Genomic DNA, 13712 nt, shown 5'->3' on the forward strand with positions numbered 1-13712 from the left:
AGAAGGATAACTTAAGTTCTGATAGGGAATAATGGGAATAAGTTAGGTAGTTTGTATAAACTAACTAAACATGTTTAATATTAATCCATGGTTATTTAATTTAGCATTGTTTGGAATTTTTCCCTTTTGCATTTTGTTCCTTGTTTACTTTTCTATATCCAACAAATGTTTGATAGTCTTTTTTGATTGGTTTAATGTTTTTAAATATTGGTGCTGGGTTTAAGAAAATATTCATTGTAGCATTATTTAGAATTTTTTGTATTCTTTTTGAAAATAGATTTAATAGTCTTTCTGATTGGTTAAATGTTCTTAATGTTAGTGTTAAGTATAAGAAAATAATTTTTGTAGCAATATTTAGGATTTTGTATTTTTGTCTTATATTTAACAAATGTTGACTGAAGTTTCTTCTGAGTTTTTTGTTTTTCAGAAAAATAAAAAAGAAGGGGCAGATGTTGCATTCCAAAAATTGGATATGAGACAAAGAAAAACTGCTAAGTTTAAACAAAGCCTTGGGCTGACAGAGACTGGGGAAAAACCTCCATCTAGAGTCCAGACAAGGATCCATTGATGTCATGGGTTTGGAATGTCCTGCCCAAGCCTGGAGAAACCTTGCCCTGATTTGATCAACCTATGCAGAAGACCCATTGTGTTTTCTCTCTCCTTTTGTGTAACCTGTCTCCCCTGTAAAATCCCCCAAGTGAGTTTTTCCCATAGGGTAGTTCCTAACACTCAAAAGTTTGTAATTTAGGATTTCCCCTTACTTCATCTCTGGAAAGTCCCCAGTTGTAATAGAATGAATGTGCAAGCCCCCTGTTGAATATGTAAACCATGAACCCTTTAAATATGAAGTTGCAAGCCAATTAAGTATTCCAGTTGCTTGCCTCCAAACTGGGATTGTGTTAGTTATTGACTCCTTACACTTCTGACTTCTCCCACCCCTTTCCCATCATCCCCCAAACCTCAGAGCCTCTCCTCCCTCCACTTTTTGTGGGATCCCACTCCCCTCTCACTCAGTTTGGGGTCCCACCACCCCTTTATCCCCTCTGACCCCCCTTTTCCCACCGACCGCCCCCTTCCCACCCCCCGCTCACCCGAGAGCTCCTCGCCCGCAGCTGGGGGGGCTCCCAGCACCACCAGTGCCCTGAGAAGTACTCCAAGAAGTTGGAAGGACTCCAACTCCTCTCCCTGAGCAGCGGCAGAAACAACAACTGGGGGGAAGGAGGGAGAACATGGAAGGAAAGGTGGGGGAAGGTGTTTTTAAGACTTTTATTTCTCACTCTTTGGCTCTTATCCTGTTAATAATAAATATAAGTACTATCCTCACTTTGAGTCTGTTTTGCCCATGAAGGTGATCAGTCACTGACCTTGCCCAGCTCTTATCTCTACTCATGAATTCTTAGCTGTTTTTTTTTCTCTGTCCTCTGCCCAGTTGCAGAGGGAGAGTGAGAGAACGGCTTTAGTGGGTACCTGGTATCTGGCCAGGGCCAACTCACTACAAGAATATAAAAACAAGTAATTTTTTTTGTCTTGTTCTGATACGGTTAAGGAGCTGGAAAAACAAGACTGGTGCAGGGAGGTTCAAAGCACGGCTTTGTGTCTGGATGATGGAGACATCACATTTAGAGGGAGACGGACTCTGCAGTTGCTTTCCTAGACTTTGTCCCACCTTAATGGTGTTTTTCCACCCACAGCAGCATTGCTGGGAGATGTTGCAGTGGCACATCCACCCTTCTCTGCCAGGGCAGCACCTTGGCCCTTCCCACCCCACCATGGATTTACCACTCCTGTGGCAGGGACTTGTCCCCACCTGATATCCATATGGGAAATGCAACTCCTGTGGGTGGCTTTTCATGGTTCCACCACAGGCTGGCACAGATTCTGATCCAGCCTTGAGAAATTGTGTGGTCTATGTGTTCTGGATAAAGCTGTCCCACCTTTGCACGTTGTGACCCAAAGGAGTTTCGGGGGCCAGTTTGTGTGTCAAAAGCACTCAAGTATTAAAATGTACCAAGTTGCACCTTTGCACAAATCTGCACGAGCTCAATGCCCTGCGTACCCACACAGGCTTTTCTGTCCCAAAGCCTGCTGATTCCGTGCCCGGGACTGGATTTATTTCAGCAGCTAAATGGTTCACTGGAGGACTAATTGGCTCTGAGAGCTCCAGTCCTTTGCAGCAGATTATTGGCGTGCTGGCAGCAGCAGCTCCCTTCCTTCCCTTCCCCCTTCATTATAAAAACAGGAACTGTAGAGAAACCAAATACCACACGGCCCCTGCGCCGAGCCCGTCACTGCTCCCGGCTCGGGGTTCAGCACAGAAAGTCCCTTTTATATTTGGGAAGCGGAGGGAGAAAATTCTGGAAGCGCGAGAACGCGGCGATAGCTGGGATGAACTGGGAGCCCTTAGGACAGGACTGGGAGGTACTGGGATAAACTGGGAGCCCCGAGGAAGGAACCGGAGCCCTTCCGCCATTTGCGTAGCGCTGAGGGCAGGGCGCTTACGCCATTTGCGTAGCCTTACGCAGTTTATGTAGCTCTCCTCCTTTGCCGTTACCGGTGCCCTCTTACGCCGTTTGCGTAGCGCTGAGGGCAATGGTAGAGTCCCTTACGCCGTTTGCGTAGCGCTGAGGGCAGCGGCGTTAGGAGCGGACTGGGGCGCAGTGGGATAGACTGGGAGCCCTTAGGAAGGGACTGGGATAAACTGGGAGCCCTTAGGCTTTTGGATAAACTAGGATAAACCGGGAGCTCTTAAGAGGGGACTGGGTCCTTCCTTACGCCATTTGCGTAGCGCTGAGGGCAGCGGCGTTAGGACGGGACTGGTATGGACTGGAAGCCCTTAGGAGGGAACTGGGAGCCCTTAAGGAGGGACTGGGGAAAACTGGGAGCCCTTTGGAGAGGACTGGGATGAACTGGGGAAGGTCCGCGAGCCCTTAGGAAGCCACCGGGGCCCTCCCACCATTTGTGTAGCGCTGAGGGCAGGGCCCTTGCGCCATTTGCGTAGCCTTACGCAACTTACGTAACTCCCTCAATTACCGTTCTTGGCGCTCCCCTTACGTCATTTGCGTAGCGCCGCGGGCATTGCCGGCCCCCTTACGCAATTTGCGTAGCGCCGCTCTATTGCCACCCGCGGCTCCGCCTTACGCCGTTTGCGTATCCCTGCGCCGTTTGCGCAGCGCGGCGGGGGCGGGCCCGTATCCCCGCGTGCTGATGTTTATTTATCAGTGTCCGGGCGCTCGAGCCCTCAGCCCCACACACCCACGGGCCCCACGGCAGCGCGGGGGAGGATCCCGGGGGTGTCCAAAAGCTCCTCCAAGAATCAGTTTATAGCTTTGCAGAGGGCTCTCGGGAGTCACCGAGGGGCTGAATGTAAAGAGAGAAAAATTAAATCTTTAGGGGGGAAAAAAATATAAAAGTTGCATTTCTGTTTTCCCGAGGAGCCGTGGGTGTTTTTAGGCAGCTGCCTGCAGAGGCTGTCGCTGTTTCGTGAGGCGGCATTAATGCAGCGGGAGGAGACTCGTTGTGCTGCTCGTGGAAATTCGGATTTTAAGGTTTTTCTCCTTGGTTTGAAGCTTCTTCATTCTTCCTTCACCTTCTTTCAGAGCAAAGGTTTTATTTTTAAACTTAGGGGGGAAAAAGTAATAACAACAAGTGAGGAAAACTAGGGGGAAAAGGGAAAAGTTCTTCTTTCTTGTAGCAGAGTTTTCCCTCCTCACCATCATGTGCTATGACCGCTACGTTGCCATCTGCAAACCCCTGCACTACGGGACCCTCCTGGGCAGCAGAGCTTGTGCCCACATGGCAGCAGCTGCCTGGGCCACTGGCTTTCTCTATTCTCTGCTGCACACAGCCAATACATTTTCCCTGCTCCTGTGCCAGGGCAATGCCCTGGGCCAGTTCTTCTGTGAACTCCCACACATCCTCAAGCTCTCCTGCTCACACTCAGGCTACCTCAGGGAAATTGGGCTCATTGGGGTTTGTGCCTGTTTAGTGTTTGGTTGTTTTGTTTTCATAGTTTTCTCCTATGTGCAGATCTTCAGGGCTGTGCTGAGGATCCCCTCTGAGCAGGGACGGCACAAAGCCTTTTCCACCTGCCTCCCTCACCTGGCCGTGCTCTCCCTGTTCCTCAGCACTGCCAGATTTTCCAACCTCAAGCTCCCCTCCATCTCCTCCCCATCCCTAGATCTGATTGTGTCAGTTCTGCACTCGGTGGTGCCTCCAGCACTGAACCCCCTCATCTACAGCCTCAGGAACCAGGAACTCAAGGATGCCCTGAGGAAAATGATGACTGGATACTTTTCAGGAACCAACAACCTGTGTCTTTTCTTCTGCAGAACACTCATTGTGTAACACTTTACTGGCCCAGCCTGCCTTCTAAAGCTTTTGAGAGTGGCAGTGTGGGGGGGTTTCCTACAATCTTTTTACTCTTTTAATGTTGTTAACACAGAAATGTACTCTTCATCCCATACCTAATTCACTCTCAACCTCTTTGTTTTGACCTAGAATTGTGTAAATGAGAGATCATTCTCTGTGTGCATTAAAACAAAATAAAAGTTCCTTCAGCAGCTCCTTTGTTAAGCATCCTGCCTTTGTTATTCTGTACATGAGGAATCACAATCTCTAAGTAGAATAAAGGACTTGAATTCTTTTTTCCTGATTCTCCCTCCAAGAACTTCCCTGAAGCTGGAGGGCAGTACCTGTGTGCAGAGGGGAAGGGGTAAAGAGTCCTGGTACAGGAGCACTGCTGGGAGCAGCAGCTCTTGGCCTTTTCAGAGATGCTCTTTTCCCACTGCCTCCCTCTCCCTTCTGCTCCTTGCCCAAGGCCTGAGTGCTCTGGCAGCTCAGTCCCTGCTCTGTGTCACTCCTGTGACCATGGGCAGGGACAGGCCCTGGGCACTGCTGGGACAGAGCTGGGCTCCTTACCTTCCAGCCTTCTCCTTTAGGCACACAAGGTCGCTTGCATCAGCTTTTCCCTTCAAATAAAGCATTACAGAGAAAGACCTCCTTCCTCCTCAAAATGCTGCAGGAGCTTTGAACAGAAGCCAAGTTTGACTCACTGCAGGGGGGAAGGGGTGCTGATCCAACCTGAATTTGTAATGGGGAATGATGGAACCCCTGGGAATAGCTGGAGGAACAGAGGAGTATTTTATAGGCTTTGGAGCAGTACTGGCCTCCGCTGGTTGCCGAATGTCACTGAAGAAGTGTTGGGTTGGACTGCTGTGAGATAAGCACTTTAACATGTGAAAACCAGCCCTTCTATGAGACAGTTGGACCCCTTCACTCCAGACTTGTGCCTGTGCCAAGGGCACAGCACAAAGAAAGGCTCGGAGCGGCCACTTGTCACACGCGAGCTCTGCTGTGAGCCAGCTCCGAGCTCAACCTGATGAATCCTTAAGTTGCTGGTTTTTCCCTGCAGCCCAGGGTTTCCCTTCCCAGTGTTTGCACAGCACACAGAGTGCGGGGGCCGCAGCAGCTGGGGGGTCCCTGGATCAGGGTCAGGTCAATGAAAATCAGCCCAAGCTGTATTTCTAAGGCTCTGCAACACATTTGTGTGCAATGAATGCACTGTGCTGCTGACACTCCTGGAAAGAGCTGAGTCTGCAGCACACGTGTATTTGCTAAACAGGAAAAAAACCATCAAAAAACCCCTTACTGCACCATTCCCAGTCGATGGGGCCAGTTCAGGCCCATTTGCCTCTTTCTGACCTTTGCTATCAACACTCCTCCCAGCAGATAATTACCCAGATGCTATTTTTTTTACCCTGTAATTTCCTCTAATCTCAAATAAATGCTCTAATTGACCTCTGTCCTCCAAGTTTACATGACACATTGAGCAGGGCTGTGCCCACAAAAGACCATTAGAAAGCACTGTCTGTTCACACTGGGGCCACTCCTATTGTGGATGCTTTGAACCAGAAGTCAGACCTCAAATATCTGATGCTGTGAATCATTACCCAGGCAAAATAGATATTTTTCAGGTGGCTGCTAAAGAAAGCCTATGATGTGGAACTGAAATGGTCCATGTGAGCCAGGGCTCACCTCGCCCAGAAGCAGTTTCACAAACAGTTGCTAATTTGTACACTGGACCATTTTGTTTCTGCCCAGACTCTCTATGCACACCCAGGAGGCTTTTAACCAAATACAGTGCTTTCAAAGTAGCTTGGAATGTTTTCCCCTTCTGGAAATCACAAATTTTAGTGTGAAGAATACCTGCTGCTTATTCCTGCTGCTCCATCCCACAGGCTCCCGGAAGCCCTGAGCGGTGCTTGGCAGCTAACACTTGCTTTCCCCTGCCAGTCACTGTTTTCTAAAGAATATTTTTGCCTCTTAGCTGTGGTTAATGGGCTTTGTCTGTCCCGTATGGATGCAGTCAGGGCATCCCTGAAAGGTGGTACTTAATAAAAGAGAACATGTTGATGAACCTTCCTCCCCAGCCAAGCCCTGGGCTTTTCCCATGGGCTCTGTTGCAGTGCACATACCCAAATGACCTTGGGATTTAAGCTGAAAAACTGTTGTTTTCTCAATGCCTACTTGGCTTTGGGGCAGAAATTCCATCACTGCTCTCGTGGCAAAGGCTGGTGACAAGGGAGGCTGGTGACATTCCCCAGGGGAGCAGTGAGCCTGTAGCATGTCCTGCATTCACTAAGCAGTGCCAGCACAGGTTGCAGCCCCTGCTTTCAGGGCTGTTTTCTCCCCTGGGCTGTTTGATGTCACCTGGCTGGGGTGGCAGTGTGACAGCACAGGGCTGGAGGAGCCCCCAGCCTTCCCCATCCCCAAAATGAGGGCTCCAGCTTAGCTGATCCCCTGCTGCCAGCTTCCACAAACAATGTCCCTCTAAACACAGCTGGGGAAGGAGAAGAGGGAACTTTATTTTGCAGCCATTTGTGGTAGTGTTCACACCTACAACCCCAAGTGCTTTCTCTGTTTATGCACCAGAGCAAGTAATAATAGTATTTTTCATTGATACAGTGATTTTCATCTCTAGGACTCTCTGCAGACCTGGCCTGTGGTCTGGGGATGGCCTCACCTGGGCAGGTGAACTCCAGTCATACACAACAAAAGTGTGCTTCTTGTTTCTGCAGAGATTTTGGAAATATCACCTGCCTGCTCAGCACCTTCCAAGGAGCTTCGGTCTCATCTCACCCAGGGCTGCATAAGGGCCCAAGGGATGTTTCTCAAGGCTCAGTCTAGGAAGTGGTTCCACCTGATGGAGTTGCCTTTAGCTAGATGGGGACTTCAGGAGTGGAATGACTGAAAGCTCTGCTCTCTCCAGTATCAGAGAAGCCCTGCTCAGCAGGGAGGAGCAGGCAGGACTTCTCTGGAACTCCCTTTCTCTGGAGATATTCAAAACCAACCTGGACACAACCCTATGTAACCTGCTCCAGGTGAACCTGCTTTAGCAGATCTCCAGAGGTTCCTTCCCAACCATTCTGTAATGCTGTGGTTTTCTGGCTCACTGTCCTTAGTGACTGGGCTGCCATGTGCATCACCTATGAGAGATGAAGGCAGGAGGCAGAGGAGCAGTGTAAAACATGGCCAGGTCACTAAAAATAAGAAATGAAAAGCTGAGCGTGAGTTTGCAGGAACTGAAAGCAGGTGTAGGATGGACTGAGAGCTGTGGGACAAAACAACTGAGTCACAGAGCAGTAGGTCTGAGAGCAGGAAAGGTAAAACAAATATTGTTGAATTGGCTTAAGACTGCAATCAAAGCTGGAGATTGCATTCCAGTTCTACACACTGAGCTGTTGTTCTATCCTGTTCTAATTTCTGTCAGTGCTATTGCTGGAGGAGCAGCTCCACTTGGGCTCTCAGCTCCTGAAGGAAACATGAGTGGGACTTCAGGAAGGGTGGGTTTAGATTAAACATTAGAGAGAAATTACGGTCTTAAGCTCTGCCAGGGGAGGTTTAGGTTGGATAAATTTTTACAGAGAGAGTAATCAGACATTGGAATGGGCTGCCCAGGGAGGGGGTGGATTCGCCATCCTTGGAGGTTTTTAAGACGAGACTGGATGTGGCACGGCAGTGTTGGATCAAGGGTTGGACTCGATGATCTCGGAGATCTTTCCCAAGCTGGCTGATCCTGTGATTCTACGATTCTATGAATTCTTCCCTGCGAGCGCGGCGAGGCACCGGCACAGGCTGCCCAAAGATGTGGCCGCGCCCCGCCCCTGGAAGCGTCCGAGGCCAGGCTGGACGGGGCTCGGAGCAACCCGGGTCTAGGGAAAGGCGTCCCTAAACCACGGCAGGGGTGTGGAAAGGGTCTGATCTCTAAGGGTCCGATGCCATCGCCCCGTGCCTGCCCCGGGCTCTGCGGGGCGGGGCCGGCGGGGGCCGGGCGAGCGCGGCCGGCGGGGCGGGGCCGGCGGAGCGGGAGCGGCGGGAGCATGGAGCGGGCACCGGGAGTCTTCGGGGGACCCAAGGTGAGCTGGCGGCGCTGCCGCGGGCAGGGCTGGGAACGGGCATGCACCGGGAGCAGCGGAGCTGGGAGAGGTGGCCAGAGCTGGCTGGAGCTGTGCGTGTCCCGTCAGCGCCGAGGAGATGGCACTAAAGGTGCCCGCGCTGGCTGTGCCCAGGGAGTTTGGGTGGGTGCCTTGCCCTGTTCCCTGTAACACTGCAGCCTCTGTGCTGAGCTGATACTACAGGGATTTGCCTTGGGAGCAAAACTTCAAAGCTAAAAATTAAAAAAAATAAAAATTTACAAAGGTGATCCTTATTGTGGGGACTGCAAATGCACAGGTGTGTTCAGAGTGATGTTGTCTTTGACTAAACCACTTCTTGAGTACAGCCTGACCCCTGACTCTTGGCACGGGTCAGAGCCTGGTGCTGCTGAGGCTGCATGGAGCTCAGCCATACCTTACACAGTGGTACCTTGTGTGCTCAGTCCTTCAAAAATGAGGTACAGGGACGCTCTTGGATAAACTTCTGGCAGTGAGAGGCTGGCTTGGTGCTGCACAGAGTGCAAGGGCTCTGTTTATTGCTCCAGCTGGGGGTGGGTGTGAGATCCATGGTGGGTTGATGAGGACGTGGCCCTGTCACCCCATGGGAGGCATCACCTGTGATGACACACAGCCACCATCACCTGTTAACGTCACCAGGAGTCTTGTACCGAGGTCAGTGAAGGTTGAGTAGTTGGTGCTGGGAGGATGGTACCAAAGGCTTCCCAGCACAGGAGTAACTTCCTCTTCCTCAAGCACCAAACCCCTGTATCATGTCAGTGCTTGTCTGGAAAGCATGGATGTGTTTTGCAGCAGAGCAGTGTGTCGTGTGGGTTTTGCAAGTCTCCCATGTTTCTCTTTCAAAGACTCAAGCCTTAAAACATGTGGCAGATTCATCTCCCAGATGCATTTGTGGGTGTTGCCAGGTTTGAGGACAATACTGTGTCCCTTCAACTTCACATCCCTCTTGAGCCACTCTCACCTCTTGCTCCTAAATGAGTGTTTGTGGTGAGCTTAGGATGAGGATAACTTTGCTCCTGACAGGACACTTCCATAAAACCAGTATTTGGGAAACACAGTTCATTCTTTTTTGCAGTGGTTGCCATTTGTCTTATCTCTTGTTCAACTTTGCTCTCCATTAACATTTGCCTGCCACACTTATCTAATAATTGACAAATTACAGCTATAATTGCCCTGGTTTTCAGCTATTGAGATTAATAGAAGGAATTTAAATTATCAGCTTTTAATGGCCTGATAAGTAATCCTGGGCAAAGTCACTGTTAAGGGTTTTGAAATGGTGCCACTTTACCAGCTGCAGTTGGTGTTACTTTTACTGAGGTGTTAGGACTGACTTTGGTCATTTTATGTATTTTAAGAAAGACCCTAGAACTACCTCATACAGAAAATCCTTCAAGTGCCTTAGCTTGGATGGCTCTTTTTATGCCATATAATAGGCAAACTGAGCAGTTAACTGCTCTGCCATGGCCTGCTGAGCAAACTCTAATAGAGAAATTGTATTGGATTTACGTGGCTGAAAATACTTGGAATGTTTGGTTAACTTTTTCCTCCTAATTTCACTAAGTTGAAAATAATCAGACTTGATCTTGGAATGGAACATACTTGTTTGAGTACCTAATTTTGTGTTTGAATTTATTTTTGAAGCTTATTAAGTCTCAAAGAAAACATTACAATATTGCCAGAGAAGTCATGCCAGACCCCTTAAAATTTCTCCTTTTTAAAATCTGAACCAACTTGCTGATATCTGCACCAGTGAGTCACGTGCCCTGGTTGAGCTGAAACTTTCTTTTGCATAAAAATGGAAAGCACTGGGTTTGCTCTGATGGCCTTTCTGGGGGCTGTCTGTGCTGAGGACGAACAATTTACAGCCAGTTACATCTTTTGAACTCATCCCTCTGGCTTTCAACAACTCTTTAGTGAAACTAAAGGTTTTATTGAATTGCACTCTGTTTTTTTGATGCCCTGGCAGGAGATCAGTGGAGGTGCAGAAGGACACGAGTGTGGCTGCACAGAGTTGGTCCTGAGGGTCCTCGCTGCAACTGGGGGAAGAGCAAAGCTCCTGCCCCAGGAAAGCATTGGAGAGCTCTGCTGCTTTCCTGTTCTTCATCAGAACAAGTGTTGCCACATCCTGTGAGAAGGGAAGGCATCGACCTGGTCGAGTGGGTGGCAACCCTTCCCATGGCAGGGCGGTTGGAGCTAAATGATCTTTAAGTTCTTTCCAACACAAACCTTTCTCTGATTTTATGATCAGTGGTCCTGGAATGGTTGGAGGCTCCTCTGCAGTGATGGTGCAACACTGGTCCTGGACCAGTGTTGAGATCCCCATTTAATTTGTGTGCACAAGCTTCTGCTCCAAATAAACCAGAGGGTTTGGGGTGAGCAACCACGTGCCCGTGGAGCTCTGTGTGCCAAGGAGCAGAGCCCTGGAAAAGGCACTGGGCTCCTGCATCCATCATTATTTCTGCTTGCTCAGGCATCATCTCCTGGAGCCACAGTTCAGAGAAAACTCTTTCATCTCTATCTGGGTGCTTTCCTTGGCTTCAGGCAAGGTCATGTCACCCACTTGTGTCTGGAAAAGTCTTGTGCTTTGTTTACCCAAAACAAACACTCAGGAAGAGAGCTGAAATGTAATCTGCAGCGAGCAGCCTCCCAGGGACCTGGAAGCCTGAGGGTTTGCCAGCAAGGTGCCCAGGGGAGATGAGCAGCTGGGTTGTGTCTCTGCTGATTGCAGAGCCTTATCTAGAGCCTTTTCGGAACACCTTTCCATCTTCTCTTGAGTGTCCTTTGGGCATCTAAATAGCATAGATTGCTTCTCAGCTGCAGAAAATGACACCCTCAAGCACTGATCTTGGGGAAACCCAAAACTTTTTGGGTTGAACAGCATTGAGCTGCCTTAGTTTAGGTTCCTTCAGACCCAAAGAAATGCTGGTAGGGGAGGAAGAGCCTATTGCTGGTGTTGGAGAGGAACCTTGCTGCTTTACAAGCATCTCACCTGCAGAAGTGGCAGGAGGAGGTGACTTACATGGACAAGGACACCACAGAATCTGCATTCTCGTTGATGGGAATGTCACATTGGGATGTTCTTGCAGGAAACACTTGAGAAGTGTCTGGAGTGAGAAGACCTCAATAGGTTCAGTTGCTTGGTTTTTAAATCCAGTGTGAGCAAGTTTCAAGCCAGTAAGTTTTCTCCATCAGAAAGGGCTGTCAAAGGGCTGTTGAATATCTCAAGGAGTGGAGCTTGCCTGGTTTTGAAATAGGAGTTGGAGCTCAAGAGTGGAAAGCATGCCAGGGCTCCACATCTGGCAGTGCAGATCACATCAGTGGTGTGTTATTTTATCTGGTGCTTTGCAGAACATTTAGTCCTCATAAGCAGGATTGTGTAACTTGAGGTGGGGGGAAAAAGCAGGTTTTCCCCTTTTTAAATCTTCCTCCCTGTAGATTCAGATCGTATCTTAAGGGTAGGAGAAGTGCCAGGGATATCTTTTTACAGCCTGCTAACGGTGGTGTCTGTGGGCATATTCCTGACCCTCTGGGCCAGCTGATTGCAACAGTGCAGGATCAGCAGCTCAAGCTGTCCTGAGCCTGGCACCAGTGCATGTTGAGGGACATGTCCTGTGGGGATGGGCTGGCCCCCAGCCCTGCCCCTGCCCAGCAGTGAGGGCCCTGCGCAGCAGCAGTGATGGGTGACAGCCCTGGCCATGGGGCGGGGGTCTCTGCCTGCACAGCAGGGCTGCAGGGCAGGGTGGGCACAGGAGCGAGCTCGTGGGCATCAGTGCTTGGGCACTGCCAGCCCTGTGCCAGGAGCTCACGTCACCTGCTCTTGGACGCTCCCGAGGATCCAAAAGGGTCCAAGGGAGGTGGACAGTCCGGCGTTGCTCTACTCGCAGGGACCTCTTACTCGTTTTTCTTCCTCGTAGTTATTGTTTGATACATACCCTGATGCCAGAGGGTTTGTGGGTTTTAATTAGTAACTCTGGGTGGTTTAATTATCCCTGCAAATATCCAGTCCTCTTCAGAATCTTACTCAGTTCTTACCCTCAGCACCCTGCAGCAAACATCTATGCAGTAGAATGTGCATGATGTTACGACTAACAACTTTGGGTATCAAGTTGCTCAAGTTTGATTAAAAAAATAAAATTAAACATGCATTTTGTAGGCTATGCCGTTACTTAAAAGAAAACAGTTGTGGAAAGAGGAATATCTAGCTGAAACATTTTACAGCCAATATTTTCCTTCCCAGTTTGACTTCCAAATTACATCTGTCATGTTCCTCCAAAAGCCCCAGCTGGCTGATGGAAAAAACTTGCTTTTGTTTTTCTGGGGCTCTTTCTCCAAAATCCAATGTTTCAGCAATAATCGAGAAACAGGGTTTCAGAGTGAAAAGACCTGAGTTACTGTCCCATTTTTAATGAGTAAAAATTTAAGTGTTTTATTTTGAAACCAGCTTAGTAGCTCTATGGGAAAACTTGTTATTATTTTTTACAGCATCTTGTACCATGGGACTGACCTCTTGTGTAGGATTAGAGATCCTCTAAGCTCTGATAATACCAAGTAATTAACAACCCATCAGGAGCTGATTCTTGGAAGTGAAGTCAAAGTTTTTGTAATGACTCTTAGCAAATTAATTGGTGTTTGGCTGCCTGTGACTTCAAGGAGGAGTAAGCTGGAAAGCAAAGGTGTTTGGGGTTTGCTTTTTTCATTCTTCCCAGACTCTGAACCACGCAAGCTGAATAAGGATAGGGCGGTTCCTGAAAATTACTGGAAACCGAAAAATTTTCTAAAGACTCATTAAATGTGTGAGCTGCAGCAGCTATAAGAAAATACTTAGTACTTAGATGTTGAAAAATAAACCTTATAATGATTATATTTTAAAAATGTTTCTGTGCTTCCTTGTCATGATTTTGTCCCTGTATTGACTGCATTTATACCCATGTGAGTGCCAGCTACTTATCTCTGAACTTTTGCTGTAGCTCTAAGAATACCTGACCCATTTTTCTTATTGCAGGTTGAGCTTCACGTCCACCTGGATGGAGCCATTAGACCAGAGACAATCTTGTACTTTGGCAGGTGAGTTGTGGGGTGAGGAAAGCTCTGGGAGCTGCAGTTCCAAAGCATCATCCCTTCTGCTTCATCCAGGTCTGCGACAGAAGAGCTCCTGCAGGCAGCAAACCTGGCTGGTGCTGGTGCTGTCTCTACCCAGATGGGTCCTCTGGCTGTGCAGTGTGGTGACACTGAGCACATCCCAAAGGGCAGTGGGGCTGCACA

At 48.9% G+C, this 13712-nt stretch overlaps 1 protein-coding gene across 1 annotated transcript in view; it reads left to right on the forward strand.

Annotated features, from left to right (window-relative positions):
• The first annotated feature begins 8368 nt into the window (after positions 1 to 8368).
• Positions 8369 to 13712, forward strand: part of LOC113981593 (adenosine deaminase-like) — a 16888-nt gene continuing 11544 nt past the window's right edge. Inside the window, exons 1-2 of the mRNA XM_027709037.1 lie at positions 8369 to 8414; positions 13453 to 13514. Coding sequence (XP_027564838.1) covers positions 8379 to 8414; positions 13453 to 13514 — 98 coding nt within the window. The 5' untranslated portion in view covers positions 8369 to 8378. The remainder of the gene's footprint in view (positions 8415 to 13452; positions 13515 to 13712) is intronic.

The sequence above is a fragment of the Neopelma chrysocephalum genome, unplaced genomic scaffold, assembly GCF_003984885.1.
Source record: "Neopelma chrysocephalum unplaced genomic scaffold, ASM398488v2 Primary Assembly neopelma1_96676, whole genome shotgun sequence".
Lineage (NCBI taxonomy): Eukaryota > Metazoa > Chordata > Aves > Passeriformes > Pipridae > Neopelma > Neopelma chrysocephalum.